A 23371-nucleotide genomic window follows, 5' to 3' on the forward strand; every position below is an offset into this window, starting at 1 on the left:
GAAAATGTAGCCGGGTTCTCCACACCCAAAAAATTATTTCTTCTTCTATTGTAAATAGCACATGTGCAATTCTATTTATATATATATATATTTTTATATTGTGACTGTTATTATAACTAAATATATTTTGTAATGACAGCTATAATTTTTATACATGCTTTGTTAAGAAAAAACAACGGACTCAAACTATGTGATAGTAGCTTTAAGAAAATTCTCATTGACTACATTGTATAAATTAATTTTAAGCTGTAACGTCTAATTGTTCTTATGACGCTAAAAAAAAAAATTTTATAATATAGATATATTTCAATGTAAAATTATGTACCTCCCCCTCGGGGGAGGCAGTTACTTAATTATACTTATAAAACTACTAAGTAGTAAGTACTTATAAAAATTTGATTTCAGGTAGTTTCAATTTTTAACTAATGATATTTTAGTTGTTTTTCAAATGTAAATTAATTTTAATTAATTTAAAAATTTTTTTTTGATTTCCGACTAATCGCACGATTTGGATGTTTTTAGTACTTTTGTTCCAACCCTCACCTTTTCTGTTTTAATCTGAAGCAACACAAACCGCGCGCGCTTGAGCATTGTCGTTTTATGACCTAATTAAGCCTAGTTTATGACTTAATTAAGACAGTTACTTTTTAAAAAATTGATAAATTTGATCGAATGAAGCATAAATTGTTCAAGGTGTATCGTTCGTTACTACCATAGGGACTTGAAGGAAATTAAAAATGTATAAACGTTTTATTTTTAATACATATTTATTTCGTTGTGATCGATTAAAAATTAATTATACCCTCGATCGGACTCAATCATAAAAATGAACTTTTAATAACTATTAAAGTATGAACGAAACATCGAATGTTTATTGCACTATTCAAAGATTGCTAATGTTCCTCGACTTCAACATCAATGTCAAAAAAATGTACTTTCCACATTGTGTCTATATACAAATTCGTCTGTACATCAGTATAAAAACCATACTTTCACCATAAAAAATATACATTTTTTTCCCTACGTACAAAAACTCTTTTTAATTTTATCCCTCTTACGAGTGTTTTAATTTTGGGAGCGAATATCACAGTCGTCAGCTATACGTAATTGATTTTTTTTCACCTTAAAAGCGACAATGTATGGTAATTAAAGAACGATAAAGTTACGGCCGCGGTTCGTTGTCTCTCGACTCTCGCCGGCTCATGGTCATGGGCGTGCTGAACACTGCGTCGTCTTCGCTCGGCTGTCTCAGATCGTCGTCAAACAGCATCGCCGCCATCGATCTCCTCCTCTTGGCCAGCTGGCCGAGACGGTCCTGGCTCGTCGCCGTTCTCTTGGCCAGATACGTGTCCAGTACCTTGATGCTCTCGTACAGATTGTCGAGGTCGCAGCTCGCGTAGTTCTTCTTCAGGCATGTCGACGACGACGACGACGACGGGACTCGATCCAATATATTCGTTGTCTCGTCGGCTTGATTCTTATCATCGACCGCGAAAAATAATTGCCGTCGTTGTCTCTGGGCCTGCGTGACGGCCGATACGTTCGGGCTCGTCAGAGTCCTCGTCATCGTCGTCGTCGTAGGATCCACCTCCGGCTCGTGGTCGATCGTTTTGCTAGCGCCGACGGAGCGCAGCAGAGCTCTCGCTCTTTTTAGGCTGGCGCAACCGCAGGCGCCTTCGCACAGGCAACCCTCGACACGGCTAGCGTCTACGTTTGCCGGCTGTGGGGGGCCCCGGCCTCTTCTGACCGGCGCCTCGATCCGCGTGTCGACGTCCGCACTGCAGCAGGTGTCGGCGCATTCGGTGCTCGTGCATGCTGAGGCAGCGCTCGATCTCGGCAGCTGGGGAGCAGCACAAGCATCAGCCGGCGCTGCGGGCGATGATGATGATGATGCATTATACGCACCCAGGACGTTCTCCGATGTCTCGATTCGTTGCTGTTGCTGGAGCAGGTCATCGTCGTCGTTTTGCGTGAGACGCTCGGTCGAGGCTTCTCGCGAGGCGGCCGGCAGCGAGACCGACGAGTTTCGCCGCTCGAGTCGATGCCGACAGGTGCCTCGGCAATTCGCCTCGCTTCTCGACGAAGGTGACGACGACGCCACGTGACTGCTCAATCCACCTATACGAGACAAGAGAGACAATTTTGAAGGATAGAAGTCGAGCTATTATCGTTCTTTCAAGAAAATACCCTTACTCGGCCCGGGCTGTGGATTATCATCCGATCGGAAAATAGGCGAAGCAGGTTTCGGCGGAGTTACGTAAGGAGGTGGCGGACTCTCCGAGCCAGCAGGTAGTATAGCCGTGGTCGAGCTCGAAGACGACGCGGACTGCGGGGCGTCGCTGCCGAGATTCCCATTGGACGGACCCTCGTACGCGTTGATCGTCAGATGCGACTCAAACTCGCATCTTTGGATATAACAACCAACGATTCAATTCGTCTCGTTATTTTTTTTAATCTTGTATAAATTATACGGACACTCACGAGCATTGACTAGGCACGCTCCGACTTCTCCGGCCGCCGCCGGCGCTCGGCGTTCTTCGGGCTCGTTTCCGGCGAGCAGCGGCCGCCGCCGCCGTCTCGTTCTCCATGCCGAGCTTGATGACCTCGTCGTAATTGGGCGGCGCCTCGTAGACCGGCGGCTCGTCCGCGTTCACGGACATCTCGTCGATGCGCGCCCCATCTGCAAGGTCTAAAGCTGTCGAGTATGCCCGCGATCACGTGGCAAAAAAGGCGATTCAAAACTGGATGTACAATGAGCCGATGATATAGGGTGCGTGTATGTGTGTGTATTTTTGTGCGGATACCGCGCCTCGTTGCCTCGTTTTGGTGTGTGTGACGTTGTGATTCAAATATATAACAAGCATTACCCAGGAGCTCGCTGATGGTCCTTAGTCTGGACTGGAGCTCCCGCTGCTGGCGAGCCCTCGAGCCAATGCGATAGAGCATGATTATCAGGGTGGATATCATGATGATGAGGCCGAGGCTGCTTATGACGAAGACCATGGTGGCGGTCTTGAGGTCGGGATAGCGGTCGATCTTCGGGAAGTAGTAGTTGGCCTTGCTCTGGTGCCATTTTTGATCCTTTATCGTCATGTCCATGTCTGCGATACATCAATTTTCGACGTAGTTCATAGCTCGATTGCAAAGGCGGAATGAAAAATTGGCTGGACAATTACCGTGCATACAGGTGGCTGGCTCGTCGCTACTGTCGCCGCAGTGATCGAAGCCGTCGCAGTTCAGCTGGCTCGAGATGCAGCGATGATTCTGGCACAAGAAATCCGAACCGGCGAAGCAATCTGAATATAATCGAGCGATCAATTTATCTTATTTCACGAAAAGTATACGAATGAATAAAAAGTAAAGTGTCTCACGCGTACCGATGTAGCTGAAGGCGGCGTAGGCGATGGCTAGTCGAGAATTGGGCCCGAAGCTGCCACGTAGACTCACGTGAAAGCCGTTCGACACGGGCGCCAGGTGCTCCCTCAATTTGGGCGGCTGCAGTTGGCTGACCGGATGTCGCAGCACCTCCAGCGGCATCAACGCCGACGTCGGGCCTTGTTTGATGATCAACTCGGTGTTACCAGCTTTTTACAAATAACAAATTCATATATCTCAGTCTTTGCGATTGTTCATATAATCGTTATATGCGAATCGAGCGACTGACCCATTTCCGCGAACGAGATGACCTTCACGTACATGTGGGTCTTTGTGTGGAGAAAATTCTTCGGCGGCTTGATCAGCCAGACGCAGTCGTAGGTCCTCACGCCCTCGTCGCCCACCATGTCCATCATGGTGATGGTGCCTCCCAGATTCTCGACGTAGCCGCCGCAATCCGTGACGGGCTGGACAGTGGCGAGGCCGCCCGCCGCCGCCGGGTCGGTGAAGACGAACGAGTAGAAGGCCTTGTAGCCGAGGCCGGTGCCGCCATTGGCGTAGAAGCGCACGAGCAGCGACGGGCCCGTGGACACGATGATGGGCGGCCTGAAGCGCGCCCCGCTGCTCACGTCCAGACGCTGGCCGTTCCAGTCATAGAACTGTGGAGGGGATCAGAGGGAAATCGAATGAAAATTCCTGGTTTTTCAGAAAATATAATTTTTCCGCGATTTCCCAGAGTTTTTTCGACGGTTTCCTTATGAAAGAAAACAAGTCTTTGATACTTTATACAACCCATTTAAATAACATACGAAAAATCGATACCAATACCCAGAAGCGGAGGTCTATTCCGAGAAAAACTCAGTTTAGAGAAGAAAAAGTTCGATCAATCATAATTTTCCATACAGCTGAATACATACTTGTCGAAAAATGAAAGTAATTACTAATCGATTATAACGCCTCGCTTCTTTTGTATCTAGATTTCAAGTTTTCCATTTGAATTTAAGTACACATAATAAAAAAATTAGTTTTTTCAACCTATTCCTGTTTTCCTTTATTGTTACATAATCATTTATTTATTACTATGCTTTTTAACTATTCAGTCTTAAATTAATTAGCAATTTTCTTCATTATTACAATTTTATTTGATTATTTTATTTAATTATAGTAATTATTTACATATTAATCATTAATTATTTGATTGATTCATAATTGTGTCTGCTATCTCAACGTGAGATACTTCATTAATATTCTTTCAATTGAAGTTTCTATTAAATCATTGACTCTGAATAGTCGTCTTCATATCAAAGGTGATTCAAATAGATAGCACTTAACGTGTTTGGTTGCCTATGTGCAGGCTCCGCTATAAAACTTGAGTAGTTTTATGAGCAAAGATCTCAGATTTTTGAAAAAATTTACAGTTTAAAGCCTTAATAGTTATGTCTTTGAGATTCGCGCTCTTCAATTGAAACGATCCTACCTGTTTATTTCAGTTTCTTATTCATTCAACCGGTACGACTCGGGGTCAATTAAAGCATTGTAAGCACTGTTTTCAAACATTAAATGATCAAACATTTAAAAACGAAAGATTTCAAAAAATTAATAATTCACCGCAATTTTGCACAAATATCCCGTTTAAAGAGCAGCCAAAAAATACAAATTCCTCTCAATGAATATCACAAAAAAAACTTTAATTATAATTTTTCCCCAACGAACTCTATCCCAAATGAAAATTATTTCAATGCAATAAAAAAATAGTAATTTTCAATGAGAATTTTAGAAGTCATTGTTATCGCTGCCATTTTGGGATTAATTGTTTTCTTCAACATCAGCATATTGAGAAAATAATGAATTAAGATACATAAAATCTGAAAATGTACGTCGCTCCATATTCAATATTGTTTATGCTAGTTTATTTTATTAATATGATCATACAATCATTTTTCATTCGAATAAACCTCAATGTATTTTTAAAACGACTGTATTTCAGTGTAGCATATAAATTTCTGGATTGAAAAGAGTGTTAAAAAAGTACAAACGCTTATTCCAAACAAAAGTATATATTTTTTTTTTAATTCATATAAATTATAACCTTTTGTATATGCATTACCCACTTTACACGATAATGTTAAATAATTAATTTTTTTTTTTACTTGTTAATAACAACTATCTTAAATATAAAATTATGATAAATATGTCAATCGGACTAAGATCTATGATTTATAACTGCTTCAAAAACAGGTACTAAATTTACAGTGTCTAAAAAATGGATGATTTGATCACAACATAAATCGGGTAAAATATCATGAGTTAAAAGTTTAATCGGGTTAGAAGTCACTTGTGTTCAGTCTCCTTACTAAAGCTTCGTTGATGTATCCTTCTATTATTCATCCTATTTTTCCAAAAACGTCAAAGTCTTGTATGAAACAAATTGACTCAATATTATTTAAGTATTTTGTTGATTCATAATCACATTTTATCAATAAGTTGCAAGTTTCATTTGGACCAGAAGTGAAAAGTTCCAGAATTGAAATCTCTCTATGTCCATTATATGGACATTGTCTCTATGTCTATGTCTATTGTCTCTATTTTCTTTATATCGTTCATCAGTTATTAGCTTCTCTCAAACAAGTGTCTTCAACTTTGTCCTGCAAAGTTTGAATCTGATAGTATTAACAACAGCCCCATGTTCCACAAGAAATTTGGCTATGCGGTAATTGCAGTGTGTCCATCCATCTCGATCTTTGACATTGACATCCAATTCATGTTTTAAAAGTATTTTGATATACTGATACACGTATTCCCATACGTTTGCCAATGCCTCCTGATCGTTGGCATGATAATAATATTAATATTGCGCAAAATAAATCTGCCAAATACTTTTACATGTTTGCAAACGCCACTGTTTTTCAGTAGCAATCGAATAGCTTTCAGACGTAATCTTAATTCGCTAACCAAACAATCATTCGGCGCAATTAAGTATTGTATCGGACTGGCACCGAAAATATCTTCGATATTTACGTCGGCGTTGTATTGGACAAGAAGTTGAATCATTTTCAAGTCGACCATTTTCAAGAATGGATTACTGGTTATTAAATGCAGAGCTGTCCTGTCGGTGTAATCAACAATATTCGGATTGGCGCCATTTTTCAAAAGTAGTTCAACAACTTCTGGATATTTATAAAATCCAGCAGCCTGATGAAGTACGGAATCACCATATTCATTCTGAATATTTACATCAACTCCACATTTTAACAACAATTCCACTGCTATTACAATGTATGGATTCTTTTCCTTCCAAAGGAGACTGTGTAATATTGTATTACCATGGGTGTCGACATGTGTAACGTCGGCTCCATTTTCCAATAATAATCTAAAAACTTCCAAGCGTAACTCGTAACTTTCCGTATATTGAAATAGAGTCATTAAAGGACTGTAGCCTTTTATACTTCGAATATTAACATCCGCGTTGTATTGGATGAGAAGTTTAATCATTTTCACGTGAACCTTTTTAATATGATCTAATGTACAAATGAAATTTAGAGCTGTCATGCCCTTATTATTAACAATATTTCGGTCGGCGCCATTTTTCAAAAGTAGTTCAACCACTTTAAGACTCTCACAAAATCCAACAGCCAGATGAAGTGCGGAATAACCATTTTTTTTCTGAATATTTACATCAACTCCACTTTTTAACAATAATTTCACTACTTCTACAATACTTGGATTATTTGATTTCAAAAGGATCAAGTGTAGTATTGTATCACCATCGTTATTGACAAGTGTCACATCGGCTCCGTTTTTCAGTAATAAGTGAAATATTTTAAAACATAACTTGTAATCTTTCGCATTATTGTATAAAATCATTATAGGACTGAAGCCATACTTATTTTGGATATTAACATTAGCTTTGTATTGGATCAGAAGTTGAATCATTTTTAAATCAACATCTTTCAAACTAAATTTTGAACAAATGCAATTTAGAGCCGTCCAGCCATTTTCATCAATCATATTTGGATCGGCGCCATTTTTCAAAAGTAGTTCAACTACTTTGAGACTTTCATAAGATATAACGGCCCGATGAAGTGCGGAAAAACCATCTTTACTCTGAATATTTACTTTAACTCCCCTTTTTAACAACAAATCCACTGCTTCTAGAATATTTGGATTCTCTCGATTCCAAAGGATCAAGTGTAATATTGTATTACCATCGTTATTGACAAGTGTCACATCGGCTCCGTTTTTCAGTAATAAGAGAAATATTTTAAAACGTAACTTATAATCTTTCGCATTATTGTATAAAATCATTATAGGACTGAAGCCATTATCATTTGGAATATTTACATCAGCGTTGTAATGGATAAGAAGTTGAATAATTTTTAAATCAACATCTTTCAAAGAAGGTTGTGCACAAATGATATTCAGAGCTGTCCAGCCATTACCATAAATCTCATTCGGATTGGCACCATTTTTCAAAAGTAGTTCAATCACTTCTAGACTTTGATAGTCAACGGCACAATGAAGGGGAGAATCACTATATTCATCCTGAATATTTACATCAACTCCACATTTTAACAACAATTCCACTGCTATTACAATGTACGGATTCTTTGGACTCGAAAGGATAATATGTAATATTGTGTCACCATTGGGGTTGACAAGTGTTACGTCGGCTCCATTTTCCAATAATAATCTAAAAACTTCCAAGCGTAACTTGTAACTTCCCGTATATTGAAATAGAGTCATTAAAGGACTGTAGCCTTTTATACTTCGAATATTAACATCCGCGTTGTATTGGATGAGAAGTTTAATCATTTTCACGTGAACCTTTTTAATATGATCTAATGTACAAATGAAATTCAGAGCTGTCCAGCCATTGTTATTAACTGCATTTGGTTCAGCTCCATTTTTCAAAAGTAGTTCAACCACTTTAAGACTTTCACAAAATCCAACAGCCAGATGAAGTGCGGAATTACCATTTTTATTCTGAATATTTACATTAACTCCACTTTTTAACAATAATTCCACTACTTCTACAATATTTGGATTATTTGCATTCAAAAGGATCAAGTGTAGTATTGTATTACCATCGTTATTGACAAGTGTCACATCGGCTCCGTTTTTCAGTAATAAGTGAAATATTTTAAAACGTAACTTATAATCTTTCGCATTATTGTATAAAATCATTATTGGACTGAAGCCATACTTATTTTGGATATTAACATCAGCTTTGTATTGGATAAGCAGTTGAATCATTTTTAAATCAACATCTTTCAAAGAAGGTTGTGCACAAATGTTATTCAGAGCTGTCCAGCCATTGTTATTAACTGCATTTGGTTCAGCTACATTTTTCAAAAGAAGCTCAACCACTTCTAGTTTTTTGTAATATTTAACGGCATAATAAAGGGCAGAATCACCATCTTCATTATGAATATTTACATCAACTCCTTTTTTTAACAACAATTCCACTGCTTCTACAATATTTGGATTCTTTTCATTACAAAGGATTATGTGCAGTATTGTATCACCATCGCGATCGACATTTGTAACGTCGGCTCCATTTTCCAATAATAAAGTAAAAACTTCCCAGCGTAACTTGTAACTTTTCGCAGTATAGTATAAAGTCATTATAGGACTGACGCCATCCTCATTCGGAATATTAACATCAGCCTTGTATTGGATGAGAAGTTCAATCATTTTAAAATGAACATCTTTGAAACTAGATATTGTACAAATGCAATTCAGAGCTGTCCAGCCATCATTATCAACTGCATTTGGTTCAGCTCCATTTTTCAAAAGTAGTTCAATCACTTCTAGACTTTGATAGTCAACGGCACAATGAAGGGGAGAATCACTATATTTATCCTGAATATTTACATCAACTCCACTTTTTAACAACAATTCCACTGCTTCTTCGATATATGGATTCTTTTCCTTCCAAAGGAGATAGTGTAATATTGTATTACCGTAGGTGTCAACATGTGTAACGTCGGCTCCATTTTCTAGTAGTAACTTAAAAATTTCTAAGCGTAATTTACAGTTTCTCTCGTAGCGATATAAGTTAGTCGCAGGACTGTAGCCAAACGCATTTTTGATATTAACGTCGGCTTTATACTGAACAAGAAGTTGAATCATTTTATAGTGGATCCTCATCAACTTATCTTGATTACATATACAATAAAGAGCTGTCTGGCCCTTGCAATTAACAGTATTCGGATCAGCACCATTTTTCAATAATGATTCCATCAAATCTAAATCTCTTGATTCAACGGCATCATGTAGGGATTTTTTTGCACTATTATTGAATAGAAACATTGTACACTGCTATCGTTTTTAAGAAGAAACACTTTAATGAATTATTAGCACTGATCTGTTTCTAATACTGCTGAAAACTGTGATTTAATTTCACTATTTAATGAACTTTTGTTTTATTTATCAGACCGTCTACTCGTTTTGTGTATACTTTGTTGATTTCGAAAGTTTCCTTATTTATATCATCAGACTGTTGTTACTTTATTATTGGGCGTACGCGTCGCTTGTATTTGAATATCAAATGAGTTTTGTATTGGTAATACAATTCGTTGTGTGTGATGGTTCGTTGAAATATTTGAAATAGTAATCCAATGGTAGGGATGACGTATTTTCTATCGTTAACGTTGTCGATGGCATGAAATTATGTGTAAATAAACAGTCATTTACCTTTTTTCTGTTTCATAGTTTTTTGATACGTATATTATTCAAGCAAGCTGTGTTTTATTCAGTGCTTCAACCCACCAGAGCGAGCAAAGCACAGCGAGTCTAGCATGGTAGCTTGAATTTAATTTTATAATACTCTCAAATTATTCATATAATTTCAGAGTTAGCAATTTTTTTTAAAATAATTTTTAATTACGAAATAATGAAAAATAAAAAGAATAGTTTCCATGTATCACTAAAGCGTGCACAATTTTGAATGATATGAAATATTACACGTTGATTGGGTTATTTATGCAGTCAAAAAAAATGTGAAAAAGTCGATTCGCTTCGTTTACTTGAGTAATTACTCAAAAATATAAACCTTACCTCCATCACCGAGACGGCGGCGACCTGAAAGTCGCTGAAGAGCACGCGCACCCGACAGACCGGCGCCTCCGTGGGACAGCTGATGATGTACTCGATGCCCATGTCGCGCGGATAGCGCGACGGAAAGAAGGGCGAGGCGAGGGTCCCGCCGCCGGTGTTGTTCATCGACTTGGCGATGTCGTTCATCGAGTTGGAGCCCGTCAGTATCAGTCGATTTCCTGCAAACGGCGTTTTTTGTAATAATACTTCATATCGGAGTTGATATTTTGCATAGGTACTTACTTTCGGCCGTGTACTCGAGGGAGAAGGCGTGACTGTGCGATTGGCTGTAGAGCAGGGCTATGGACAGTGTCCGAGTGTTGGATCGGTGCGCCATGGGCGCGTAATGACCGCAAAAGGGTGTACCCGACACGTCCTCGTACGGTGGCTCCGATATCCACACGTAGTCGCATCTACAAAAAGTAACACGTTTTCAATTTCTCGATTTGTTTCAATTGGTTTCGTGTATTCGCGCAACAATTAATTAATAATAATAATAATTAAACCTGCAGGGACTGTCGACTGTGGCGCCTCCGTCGCCGCAGTGATGCTGAAGATTGATGCTCCTGAAGACGACGCTGATGACGCACGACGGACAGGTGACCAGCTCGAGGCTGCACTGATCGTGGCTGCTGTTGGTCGTCGCGTACAGCGGTCTGCCACCATTATTATTATTGCCACTCGCGCCGCCGCTGTCCTGCTGCAGCTGGGGCGAGTTCTTGACGAGGCTGACGTTGTCGGCGCGCAGCACTCCGCGCTCGCCCAGCTCCACGTAGAGGCGGCGGCCGTTGTGCGGGCCGCAGATGTCCTCGTTGCGGACCAGCTGCTGGCCCGAGCTCAGGACGATCGGTAGCAGCAGTAGCAACGCTGCAAATTATTTACAGGGATATATTTACTGCACTCGATTTGTCGCGAGACCACATACTCACCATAATATAGAAATATCATCGTTGGTTGCGTCGTTGGGCAGTAGCAACAGCTGCAGCATCGGCTGCACTACCGGCAGAACTGATTGTTTGTTAAAAAAAAAAGAAGAAAGAAACCCGTCATTGGTTTGACTTAGGCGTTAGGGCTAACTTCGTTAGGGCTGCTGCTGCTGCTCGGGATAAAGCTGCACATTTACGGTATCACTGCTGCTGCTGCTGCAACTGCTACTGTTGGGTGACGTAACGAGCGACGAACTATTTCGCGATTCTTCGTCTTCGTCGCGAAGTCGAAGTTTTTCGAGTGGACAATAAAAAATAAATGAATGGATGTACGATCATCGATCATCGTAATCATATTGATTGATCGCTCGTTGCTGAATTTCGAATCACTAGATATATATTCCAGTGGATTAAAAAAAATGTTTTTTTTTTTTTTGGCATTCGATTAACACGTTTCGGAATTATAATGAGGAATTTGTGGTTGGTGTCTCGACCATTCTCACGTGTCGCGTGAATTAATTGATATGAAAATAGCGTATTCGCGTTGGAGACATTTTTAAAAACGATAAAGAAAGGTTTATTTTTTTTGGATTTCAATTATTCATAAACGACCCGTGCTTGAATTTTTATTATTTTGTGAATATTATTTTGAAATTAATATTTCGATAGAATCGCACAATTCGAGTACTGATCATCTCGGTAGCTGAGCTTACTTTGGGTAATAAATTCAATCTGTCTTGACGTATTACATAAGTTCGTCTAGATTGATATCGCGTTTATAATTTCTCGAATAAGGTGTACATCGAATTATTTGGAGTATGTTTTTTTGTTAACTCATTTTGTAATAAATTACGAATTATGATTCCAAAAATCTTTTCGTGCAATTGCGAAAAATACTTCACTTACAAAAGATAATAGCCATGACAAAGAGTATATCTCGCTCGTATGTAAGTTTGTTTCCAGATGATTGCCGCACCGATCCAGCGATATATATGTTACATAAAAGTATTTTAAAAATGACCTCGAACTTCCGGTTAGAAATATTTCTAACTATATCAGCTGTTACTTAATGCGTCTCTCGCGAGAGTGTCCGTTAAAAATAGACCCTGAGCGCGATTTTTTAGTCTTCGAGATTTCTTACCTATTGAAAAACGCAAGTGTAATGCTCGCATCGATCACAACTGTAGTTGGTCACTGTGTTAAGTGCACTCGAATCTATTTCAAAAGCCAAATGGTATTGTATTCAGGGAAAACCAATAGAACTTAAGTTAATGAATTCTACAGTGATTGCGTGTCTCGTTTATAACCGTACTTTGAAAGAAAAAATTTGTTTTCTGTAAATTAATTTTTCTCGGAAGCTGTGCGTACGATATCTTCTTCTCGCTGTTGACAAAAGAAGATAAATTAAAAAACTGCAAGACAAAATATTAAAAAAAAGCCGATGACAGAATCGTTGCGGCTTATGTGCACTAGTTGACGTATACAAGTGTATTACGCATAGGTTGACGCACATACTTGTACATAATTATTTTTTGGACTAGACGCAAACAAAAAAAGTCGATGCAAATTGATAAATTTAGAAAAATTCTTGACATAACTTGCAAAGTATTTTTTTCGTTTAAAAATCCCTATTTGCGCTCGAATTATTTTTAGAAAATTAATCTTCGAAGCAAAGCATACAACTGTATTTTATAAAATTTACGTTATAAATTAGTTTCAATGAAATAGTTTTCATTTCAATAACATTGCATTATGTTCAAGGAATTGGGGTATAATTATAACATCTGTAAATTGTTTTGCCTTTTTTTCTAAAAACATTTATTTGAACTACGTGACGTTAACAGATGAATTGCTAGCTGTATATTATAGTAAATGTACTCGTCATAAAATCTTGATTCACACGATTAAAACAACAAATGGGTAACGAAAAAAAAAAAAATACTATCATCAACGAACGAGCGAAGATCCGCGAGGATCTTATCTCGCGTCGAGATCGGATGAATAAAAAAAAAAACAAAAATTGATGACTATTGTGCGATGTGACATTGTTATTATCATTTATACTATCAGGCTGTAAAAAGTTTGACATCTTTAAAAATTGGAGACGGAGCAATGAAAAAAATATACAACGCGTACAGAACATATACACAGGTACATACACGAACGAGACGACGACGAAGGCTCTTCTTGTATACCCATATACGCACACACTCGCATACAGAAAAGATCACATAATACACATAAATATATATATAGGCACGCATACATAATTATCAATCATGTACATACGCATGTATAAATTGCAAAAATTTATACTATCCATATAGGCGCTGTGTTTATTTCAATCGTAATATAATTGTTCATATTACACAAATATACTCGCGCGCACGCACATACAAACACACACACACACCCATTGACTCTTGGTTGCTTTCCTAATTTTAATTTTTTTTTTTTTTATCTCAAAATTTAAAAGGCACCAGGAGCCAGAGTAGTCGCGACGTTAGCCAACAAATCCTCGGTTCCGCAGTTATTGTCCACGCAGTCGTTGTAGTACTCTTGATTGATCAGACTCAGGAATTTAAAAGCCGCGGCCAGCAGCAGCGAGCCAGACAGATCGCCGAGCGCAGTCAGGTAGGGGATCGCAGAGTTGTCCGGGTCCACCTTGTACTTCCACATGATGTGGATCATCACGTGTGCCACGTACAGCAGCAGCGCAACCTGGTGAAAATAAAAAAAAAAATATTGAGTATCTCTGCTCTCTCGATTACATTATGCAAACCCCAACGGAAATTCATCCCCTCTAATTCTTGAAAATTCTTACAAATGTTCGGATTTCGTGCTATGATTTTTAAGATTTAATAAAACTTTATAAGAGTTTTAAATGATATAAATAAATTTTAAAAATTATGTGGTACCTGATATTTGGTTTCCGAAATATTCAGACGGGTAAGTCAATCCCTTATTTAATTTAGAAAAATGTTTACAAAGTGACAATAATTGTTATAAAGAGTTATTAAGTGTTGATAAAAGTTTTCATTATTTTTAAAAACGTTTTTTGATCGGTATCCACGCTCGACAAATGTCATGGTGAAAAAACTATACGAGCAACCATATGAAAAAAAAACGCTTAACACTGTTGCTAAAAAATTGAGTCTCCACAAGGTTTTATGAATTTTTAATAGTAGATTTTCTTACAAGGGGGAGAAATGAAACTTCCGCATGCACGTGATAATGGCGCCGAGGCGAAGCCGAGGCGTCATATCACGTGTATGAGGGTGTTTCATTTTTCACCCGTGTAAGAAATAGTATTTTTTTCCATCCCCGCGCAAAAGTTTTCATAAAATTATCCAAATAAATTCAAAATGAAAAAATAAATTCAAGATCTCAATGCACAGAAGGACTTGCATTTGTTTTTTCTTTCGCATCGAGGTCTTGATTTGCCGTCTGATTGTGCAAAAAACAAAGCGGTTATGGTTATTATTGACTTTTACATGAAATCAGTTACATGTGCTGCGAATCATTTTCCTTTACTTTTAGCATTGTGAGCGAAGCGAGTCATACTAAAATTTAAAATACGACTCTGTAATTAAGCTTCGAATTTTGATGCTCGCCCCGACATTAGCATCACGAGCGAAGCGAGTGATGCTGGTCGGGGGGGCGAGCATCAATAACATTAATATAAAAAACATTATTTTTATTTTGATTTGTGTGTAACAAGTTACACACAACATTCTTTTTCGTCCGTAGACATACCATCATGCGCGAATGATTTTTCAGAACTCTGCATAATTTTTACCACGTAATTAGTATAACGCCTCTACGTATTGATGTGTCTTCGAAAAGTTGTAGGCTAAGTAATGCGGGCGAAAAAATTATAAATATTACGTTGCTAGGCTGAGCTGGCCACAGCAACCACTGCATCTGTTGGACGCGCAGAAGTGGGCAAAAGTTCTTCTTTTTCTATGCCACGCGTACGGCGAAAGTAAATACTTTTGCCGGAAGGATGGAAAAAAAACTCTTATTAACTCTTTAAAATCATTCATCAGGTGTACGAAATCCGAACATTTGTAAAAAAATTTTTAAGACATTTTTAGACTTTATAAAACTTTCTCACGAGAAAAAAAGAGACTCACCTGTACGAGCGCCACAGTCAGATAAGAAGCCACGAAGTAGACGTGCACGGTCGACTTGCTCCACCTGAGATAATCGGCGAGGAACGAGAAGGCCACGTGTCCGGGCACGGCCATGCCCAGCAGCAGCCTCGCCGTCTTGGCGGTGGGCTGTCCGTGGAAGAGGGCCTTCCAGGGCGATACCCAGGTCTTGGCCCAGCCGGGCAGCGAGCCCAGAACGCTCGACTGATGCAGCATGCTGGAGATGCGCGATGCGTGCACCGACACGAGATTGCCACCGATGCCGTTGATGATGGGCGCGAACACGTCGAAGCCGTTCAGAGTGTTGACGGCTTTGTCGAGGATGAGGCCGCCGAGGCCGCTGATGAAGAGGGCCGAGATGACGGGCACCCAGCCGGACGTGAGCACGGGCTTGGTGTACTTGTTCTTGAGCACGATGCAGATCCAGATGGGCAGCAGGCCGAAGAACAGGACGATGATGGCGTAGAGTATCCAGACGTCGCTCGAGCGCTGATAGGTGTAGAGCTGGGAGGCCACGGCCGACAGTACGCTGAGCGAGACGACGTCGCCGATGGATGCGGCGAGCGGCGTGGCGAGATTGTCCGGATTCATCTTCATCTTGTAGGCGCCCATGATGACGATGATCATCGCCAGGTCGAGGATGAAGCACGAGCTCGCTGCTGTGCAGACGCTCGAAGCCATCACCAGGAGGAAGTGATCCCAGGAGTACTCGCCGTTCATCACGGCGGAGACGCCGGTGGCGAACATCGCCACGAGGGTGGCTGCTACGGTGGCCTGCACCTGGACCAGGGCGAGATTACCGATGATCATCTTGCCGATCTCGCGCGGGCTCTTCATGTTGCCGAGATTGGCCTGGGTGCTGAGTCGAGAGGCGAGGCACATGTCGAGATTGCCTTTGAGCCCCAGGAGGGCCGGGACCAGGATGAAGATCTGGGAGACCTCTCTGAACACTTCCCAATTCTGACGAAGAAAACAAAAATGTATCAGTTTCAGGGTACAGAGATTACCGATCTATATACTCTCTTGAAAATTGCGTTACCTTGACTTTGGCGAGGACGAGACCGGCGCCGATGGTGCCGAGGCCGGCGATGAAGAACGGCACGCATATCTGCACGAGGGTGAGATACCAGGGCTCGTCGGTGATGAGACGGCTGCGCTTCTTCTTGGGCGGCTTGACGATGCCGGCCTCGAGGGCGCACGGATTGCCCTTCTCGTCCAAGCTGTTGCTGTTGGCGTCGCTGCTGTCTGTGTCGTCAATAACGCAGATTTCAATACTACCGCATGATGCAAGATTTGCTGTTGTTGTTTTGTTTGTTTTTTTTATTTTTTAATCCCAAAAACAGACGAAAGAAAAAAGAACGCACAATTGAGTAAATGGCTGAGAGGAGCGTTATACAAGTAGGATGGAATGCAATTATGTATATAAGTCATGTCGTGTGTGCATTATTATTTTATTATTTATCTACGATCGAGTTCGCGACGCGATGATTTTATTGTATTGGCCTTTTATCGTTGCGGCGCGCAGCACGCGCGTTGCAATAAAGATTACTTGAACAAACTCGATGCACCGTGCACGCGGACGATGGAAAATTTAATCGAAATCAATGCGATCGTTCGAGAAATTGGAGCGAAATGTTTGCGGGGGTGTATTCAGTGTGAAAGGCGTGCGATAGAGATGTGTTAAATTTATCAATTAACAATGAAAAAAAAAATAACGAAACAAACAAAAATTATATCTACTGCTTAATAGATAATGAATGAATCCTCTACATGATTTTATACCGTTGACAGTGTGGGATGCATTGTAGTTTGTAATCTGCGCGCAGTGCATTGTAAACCGAGTTGTTTACGCCAACGCGCGTGTACGTGCATATTATGTGCATTAATCTAAGGCGGCGCACGATAAAACGATTTCTTTTTCGAGTCGTTCTCGGTGAATCACAGAACGTGTACTTCGATAATACCCCAGGATTCCCGGCGTATCATCCCAAGCGAAAGCGGATGATCGTCGATCGATGAAAGAAATTGCTTCAAAATGTGTACGTGGCTCTCACCTGCAACCTTTTTGACCACGTCGAGGTCCGGATTCGCCGCTTCCAAGGCTTTGGGATCTAGTGTAAGCCTCACGTCCTTCAACATAGGTGGTGTCTCCAATCCCGTACATTTCTCATCTTCCGTGAAACACGCGTCGTCTTGTTCATGTTTCATGGTGGATGTTGTGCTGCCGTCGGCTCTCAGTTGGTCTGCATCACACAGGGGGGGAAAAACACACGATTAGAACGATTTCCGAGAACACAACGTGCACAGGCGTGAAAATGACTCTTTGATCGTATGCAAACTACCGATTCAAACTAAATTAATTTGAAATTCGATCGAGAGCATAAGTAAGTGCGGACGATTCACTGAAACGACGAATTCCTCGGAAATAACTCGAGAGCACGGCACAAGAAACTTTTTGTCCTTTTTTTTTTTGGACTCACGTCGCATGCACCAGCGGCAGCGGTCGATTGGACATTCTGAGCATTTTTTTTTCGCTCGATAAACACGAGAGAGGCTGTAATATTGAAAGATCGAATCGGTGTCATAATCTCCGATCGATCGTTTACATTGCGCGCGTCAGCGCAGAGAGAGAGAGAGAGAGAGGTGCGAATGATTCGATACATGTATTTATATGAAGTGCGCGATATTCTCAAGCTCTCGATAGAAAAATTGGCATTAGCGCTCGACGAGTGTCAATATTAGAATTATTATGCCGAATTGTAAATATGTACCCGTTGACGACACGCGTGCAATACACACATCCGTTTATAGCCCCTACGACAGAGATTTACTAGGACCGCGCGCGAGGCGAGATTAAGCTCGAAACTACGCCGATGTGCCGGTGCGATGCAGGAAAAAAAAGAAGAAGAAGAAGAGGCGCATTGCACCGAGCGGCGACACGTCGTTCAGACAATACGTCATAGAAAATTCGAGAGATGATTTTGCAAATACGTGTGTGTTTGGTTCGCTGCGATCCGCGGATCCGATTGCGCAATGTACATACTGCTAGGTACATAATAAGCGCGCGCGCGCCTAGATAAGCGACATTTTTGCCTTTTGCGTTGCATTGTTTGAATGTATAATCGCGACGCGCGAGACACAGCACCCGAGAGAGATCCGATCCGGTAATTTGATTACAGAAATTGAGGAAAATTGCTTCGTGAAACAAAAAAAAAAAATAAGATCACGACGTCAATCGCGTGGGCGTCGATCCTTATCCTCGTTGTCTATACATCGTTTTACAACTATTTGCGCGTGGGCTGTTGAAGATCGTGACGTACCTTATGTATGTGCGTAGGCGGTAGAAGTAATCTAGCGCGAGTGAACCTGGGATGGAGGGATCCTTCTGTGGCAATTTGGACTCGGATGGTCCAATCTCCGTTAGTTTTACACGGCGACAGCTGCAAAAGTAAAACAAAAAAATGACATTAATGATCGAGGATCCATTATTGTAGATTCGTCTCGTGATACATTGATAATTATGCGAAAAAAAAATGCCTAGGCCTTACGATCGTCGTGTGTATTTTATCGTCCATTATTATTTCATCTTTTTTTTTTTTTTTTTGACGTAAATACGAGCAGAGAAGATTTCGCGCGTTGATACTTCACACGCCATGCTCAATTAAGGCGAACAAATAATAAAATTAGGATAATGCGGCTTTGACAATTATAAAAATTTTAAACCGCATATAAATCGACGCATATCTCGTCGTCGTTGTTTTTTTAGTTTTATATTGTTATTGCGCTATTGTGACAGCCGCGGAGAATAAAAATTCTCTCTCGGCTATTATACAAAGGCGCGACGACGATCGTCGTGATAAACGTGTCAATCGATACCAGATTTTACTACTTTGTTGTTCGGCACTGCCGTTGTATCTCTTTATCGTCATCTCTCTTCGATTAAACAATTTTTTTTTCTTCTTCTTTCTTTCAAAATTAATGGGCAAAATAACAATTAGTACAAATTGACGATTCGCGGCGAGCGGGATTATCTCGTTGACGAGAGGCTCTTTAAGCGCGCAAAGTATAATGATGTATTTCGTATATCGGAGAGAAAGAATCGCGTGATATACGTTCAACTTCTTTTTGTTCTTACTACAACAAACTACTACTACTGCTACGCGTCGGCACAATAGAAATATTACATAAAGTCGTCAGTGTCATTGCGCGGCGTCGGCGGCGGCATATACGTATATATGCGCGAAATTCAAAGGAACGTATCGCGTTTCCAGGGTCACGTGTAGTATACGCCGAATATGATTTAACCGCGTTATCGTAATATAAGCATGTATGTGTATAGTTAGTTTCGAAAACCGAAGTGAATGGACTGTACAGTCCAATGAACGCAGCGGAGGGATCGTTTTGCAAAAAATCTTTGGAACTGCTATCGGAATCTCTCGTGTATACGCCGGTTACGAGAAAATAATATAGCTCTCCGAACCAGATAGGCGTGCTAAATTTTCTAAACGACGTTTGTGTGTGTGAGTGCTCATAAAGACATTAAGACCCGCAATGGTAATAATAATTGTCTACGTATTAAATCGACAGTAAAATTGCACTCCAAGTTTTTATTGTTTCGGCCTGAGCCGCCCGCGAACGCGAACGCGAGGCATGGATTTCTCCGATTTTTATTTCGCTCATTCTAATGCCTCTCGCAGTGTATTAACGAGTATTCGCTTAGCGAGAATTCATAATTTATATATACACATGTAATACATAAAGAGCGAGCTCTTGTGCCAGTTCGCACACAACGATTTTTGCTTCTTTTTTTTTCTCTCTCTCCTAATCGTGATTCATTTTTTCGAGACACGCGATAAAAATTTCGTCGCAGAACTGATACATATCGTTCGTATAAATATTAATACACGAGTGTGTGTGAATAAGTATAAGTTCTTGTCCGAGCAAAAAGACGAAGAAGAAGAAAAAAAATTGTACAACTAGAGAGAGAGAGAGAGAGAGAGAGATAAAGAGCTTGCAACGGTTTTTGCAACTATATATTATATGCTGTTGTATAAAAGGCCGACGAAACGGCTAGACGCGACAAAGGTATGCCCGAATAAATTAAACACGCGGATTTGAAATATCACTAAAAATATAAAATCACGAAAAAATAAATAAAACACAAGCCTCGACCCCGGCTAGACCGTCTGTACACGAAAAATAAAAAAGAGTCGAAATATTTTTTGAATAAAAATACGTATATATATGCTGCCGGTCAGCAGCCACAGTAAAGGCAGTCGAAATTCTGTACACGCCGGTACATATACACCTCATTAGCATGCATATGCATGCGTACGGGCACCATGGGTTGGCTCCGCCCACACACCTCACAGCTTTCGAAGGTATATACATATACGCGCCGAGCACGTGCTTTTTTCGACGCGTCCGACTGTATGTGTGTACGGATGCATTGTTACGACGATACGATTGTACTTGCGATGGACACATGCGCACATGAAGTGACCGACGTACAGACGCACACCTAGGTTACAAATGTGTGTGTGTGTGTGTGTGAACATGTGCAAGTGGATCTTGACCTCACGAAATTTTTCACGTTCATCATCCATGCACCACGACACTTGATTTAATTTAATTCAATTTCATTCTTTTTTTCTACTTACTGTGGCGACACATTCCTACGGTAGATTTTCGCCAGGGTGATAAGCGGAGTAGGTTGAAATTCGTCCAGCCTAAAAAATTTCCGAAATGAACCTTGCACGGTGGCAAGCGATCTGAAGCTCGGATTAACGGAGTGAAAAAAATAAACTGCTCGCTCGAGGACAAGGGTGTCAATCAGAGACGACCCTTTCTTCACAAACACACAACTGCGATTCAACACTGGAACTTTTTTTTTTTGCTAAACGAGACTGTGATGCTGTCTCGCTTTGGGATCGGCCACAATACTGTATAAATTATTATATCGGTCAAAAATTGCGTGCGGACACACGAAGAAGAAGAAGAAGAAGAAGACACGGTCTCGATGGGACGGCGAACGATGTGCTACTGTCGAGAGATCCAAGTCGATGTATATATGTGGTATAGAGAGGCGACTGTGTGAGAGAGAGAGAGAGCGGCTATATGCTCACGCACGAGAGTATCAAGCGAGACTGATGAACGGCGGCTTATATCGATACGCGGGTCAGTATATGAATAGTTCTCTCTCTCTCTCTTTCTCGCTTCTGTGTGTATATACGTTCGAACGTGTGAGTGAGTGAGAGCGAGCGAGCTTGAGGCGAACCAATGCGCGCTTTAACCACGTGGGGCTTATCTGATTATTCGGATCTTCCGTCTGTACGAGTTTCCCCCCTTCTTCTCTCGACACTCTCTTTATTTCCTCTCTTGGTGTAGCGTCGCGCGCGAGGCGCGATCCCTCCTCCTTCGCGGAAATTTTCACTCGTTGCTGTGCGTCCGATGCTGTTGGAGATCCAGATGAACATTCAAATGGTACGGAGACCCGACGATTTGTTTTTGTCGTTAAACGAATGCGCATTAAAGCTTCACGCGAGCTAATGAATCAATTATAATCAATATATCGATCGATATCGAGAAATAGCCTTAATGGCGTTCCGATGAACTCGTTAAGTACGTTAATGGGGTCTTTCTGGGCGTTCGGCCAAATTATAAGATGCAGCATTTATCTCTCTCTCTAAATTAGAACCGTAGCGAGAAGAAAACGCCTCGAAAACTTCAAACGATCGACTCGCGTACGAAAAATCATGCGCATATATTTACAAAATGAATGGGTGCAGTAAAAACCCATCGAATATATAAACACGAGGCGCGTAACGGAGTTCGAGTTATACACACGCTCGTATCAATAAACAGTGTACTCGTGACGATAAGAAGTGGATTATACGTCACGCTAATAATATAAGTGTGCGACGATCGCCTCGACTAGGGGAAATTTAATGATTTAATAACTATCGAGCACCTGAAGCTCGTCGCGCGCCTATCCGAATAATAATAAGTTACGTCAAAAAAATTCTACATCTCACCTGATTTCATTCATTGTCATCGAGACGTCGTACGCCCATTCCATTATACGTAGGACGTCCCACAGGTCTGATGCACATTTTCATTTTTTCCCGCTGCTGCTGCACTTTGTCTTTGGAATTCTCTCCTCCTCTTTGCTGCTGCTGCTGCTGCTGCTGCTCTTGGAAAACGATTTTTTTCGACGTTCGTTGATACGTATCAAACACGCCGACGTGTCGTGTGCAGCTAGCGGTTAATAGTAATTTTCATCCGTCAATGAGCTGCCCGCGAGTCACACACACACACCAGCTGCTGCTGCTGCTGTTGATGTCGTTGTTTCGGTCGCAGATACGTAATTGGACTCGTTTTTTCATTTTTTTTTCCTTGTTTCTATTCGTTGCTGATAAAAAAATTATTATTTTAATTTAAGCCTCCCGAGAAAAATTGGGGCAATTCGCGGGAAAAAGGATGATCGCGCGTGCGCGGAAAGAGAGAATTTTCCTCGTCAGCATTTTTGAATCGATGAATCGAGAGATGGCACGTGATTTATAATACGAAAATCGACGTTTCTCTTCAATGGTGTTGCACGAAAAGCACACATTTGACATTTATGTGATAATACAGAAATGTCTAGAATCGAAATTTTGTTTTTGTTTGATTAAAAATTTTCCATTAATTGTTTAACAGGCAATTAAAAGGTCTGTAAAAACAGTGCGCACCGCACTCGAGCGCCCGATTGTAGATGCGTTCGCGAGAGCTGTTTGTTTATTTACATTGAATCGATGTTTTTTCTTTTTCTTTTTTCTT

The 23371-nt window shown here is 40.6% G+C and overlaps 3 protein-coding genes across 6 annotated transcripts; all 3 read right to left on the reverse strand.

Annotated features, from left to right (window-relative positions):
- Window positions 1-807: 807 nt before the first annotated feature.
- LOC106659961 lies at window positions 808-11457 on the reverse strand. Of its 3 annotated transcripts, XM_014382767.2 has the most exons (12): window positions 11403-11457; window positions 10980-11340; window positions 10717-10886; window positions 10435-10652; window positions 3665-4034; window positions 3378-3584; window positions 3177-3296; window positions 2868-3101; window positions 2482-2695; window positions 2194-2405; window positions 1906-2118; window positions 1607-1840 (listed from the first exon to the last, which is right to left on the reverse strand). In XM_014382767.2, the coding sequence occupies exons 1-12, from the start codon at window positions 11419-11421 to the stop codon at window positions 1701-1703; spliced, it is 2478 nt and encodes an 825-aa protein (XP_014238253.1). In that variant the 5' UTR covers window positions 11422-11457; the 3' UTR covers window positions 1607-1700. The 3 variants fall into 3 exon arrangements, with proteins under 3 accessions (XP_014238252.1, XP_014238251.1, XP_014238253.1); XM_014382766.2 differs by having other exon boundaries at window positions 808-2118; window positions 2482-2680; XM_014382765.2 differs by having other exon boundaries at window positions 808-2118.
- Window positions 5473-9792, reverse strand: LOC111694275 (ankyrin-1-like). The gene has a single exon (XM_023461745.1). The coding sequence runs from the start codon at window positions 9685-9687 to the stop codon at window positions 6142-6144; it is 3546 nt and encodes a 1181-aa protein (XP_023317513.1). The 5' UTR covers window positions 9688-9792; the 3' UTR covers window positions 5473-6141.
- A 1733-nt stretch (window positions 11458-13190) lies between the features above and the next one.
- On the reverse strand, window positions 13191-21716 carry LOC106659793 (solute carrier family 41 member 1-like). 2 transcript variants are annotated; one of them, XM_014382491.2, is made up of 6 exons: window positions 21214-21716; window positions 18874-18993; window positions 17608-17796; window positions 16593-16798; window positions 15536-16513; window positions 13191-14120 (listed from the first exon to the last, which is right to left on the reverse strand). In XM_014382491.2, the coding sequence occupies exons 3-6, from the start codon at window positions 17759-17761 to the stop codon at window positions 13869-13871; spliced, it is 1590 nt and encodes a 529-aa protein (XP_014237977.1). In that variant the 5' UTR covers window positions 17762-17796; window positions 18874-18993; window positions 21214-21716; the 3' UTR covers window positions 13191-13868. The 2 variants fall into 2 exon arrangements, with proteins under 2 accessions (XP_014237977.1, XP_014237976.1); XM_014382490.2 differs by having other exon boundaries at window positions 16593-16849.
- Between the last annotated feature and the right edge of the window lie 1655 nt (window positions 21717-23371).

The sequence above is a fragment of the Trichogramma pretiosum genome, unplaced genomic scaffold (genome assembly GCF_000599845.2).
Source record: "Trichogramma pretiosum strain Unisexual culture from Peru unplaced genomic scaffold, Tpre_2.0 scaffold65, whole genome shotgun sequence".
In the NCBI taxonomy this organism is placed as follows: domain Eukaryota; kingdom Metazoa; phylum Arthropoda; class Insecta; order Hymenoptera; family Trichogrammatidae; genus Trichogramma; species Trichogramma pretiosum.

Excerpts from the sequence above, each read along its gene's own strand:
- LOC106659793 (XM_014382490.2), bottom strand. The coding sequence starts at position 17,761 with ATGAAACATGAACAAGACGACGCGTGTTTCACGGAAGATGAGAAATGT. Across the intron at positions 16,850-17,607 it reads CGTGGTCAAAAAGGTTGCAG|CAAATCTTGCATCATGCGGT; the intron begins GTGAGAGCCACG and ends AAACAACAACAG. Across the intron at positions 14,121-15,535 it reads TGACTGTGGCGCTCGTACAG|GTTGCGCTGCTGCTGTACGT; the intron begins GTGAGTCTCTTT and ends TATTTTCACCAG.
- LOC111694275 (XM_023461745.1), bottom strand. The coding sequence starts at position 9,687 with ATGTTTCTATTCAATAATAGTGCAAAAAAATCCCTACATGATGCCGTT.
- LOC106659961 (XM_014382765.2), bottom strand. Across the intron at positions 10,887-10,979 it reads ACAGTCGACAGTCCCTGCAG|ATGCGACTACGTGTGGATAT; the intron begins GTTTAATTATTA and ends TACTTTTTGTAG. Across the intron at positions 3,297-3,377 it reads CGCCGCCTTCAGCTACATCG|ATTGCTTCGCCGGTTCGGAT; the intron begins GTACGCGTGAGA and ends GATTATATTCAG.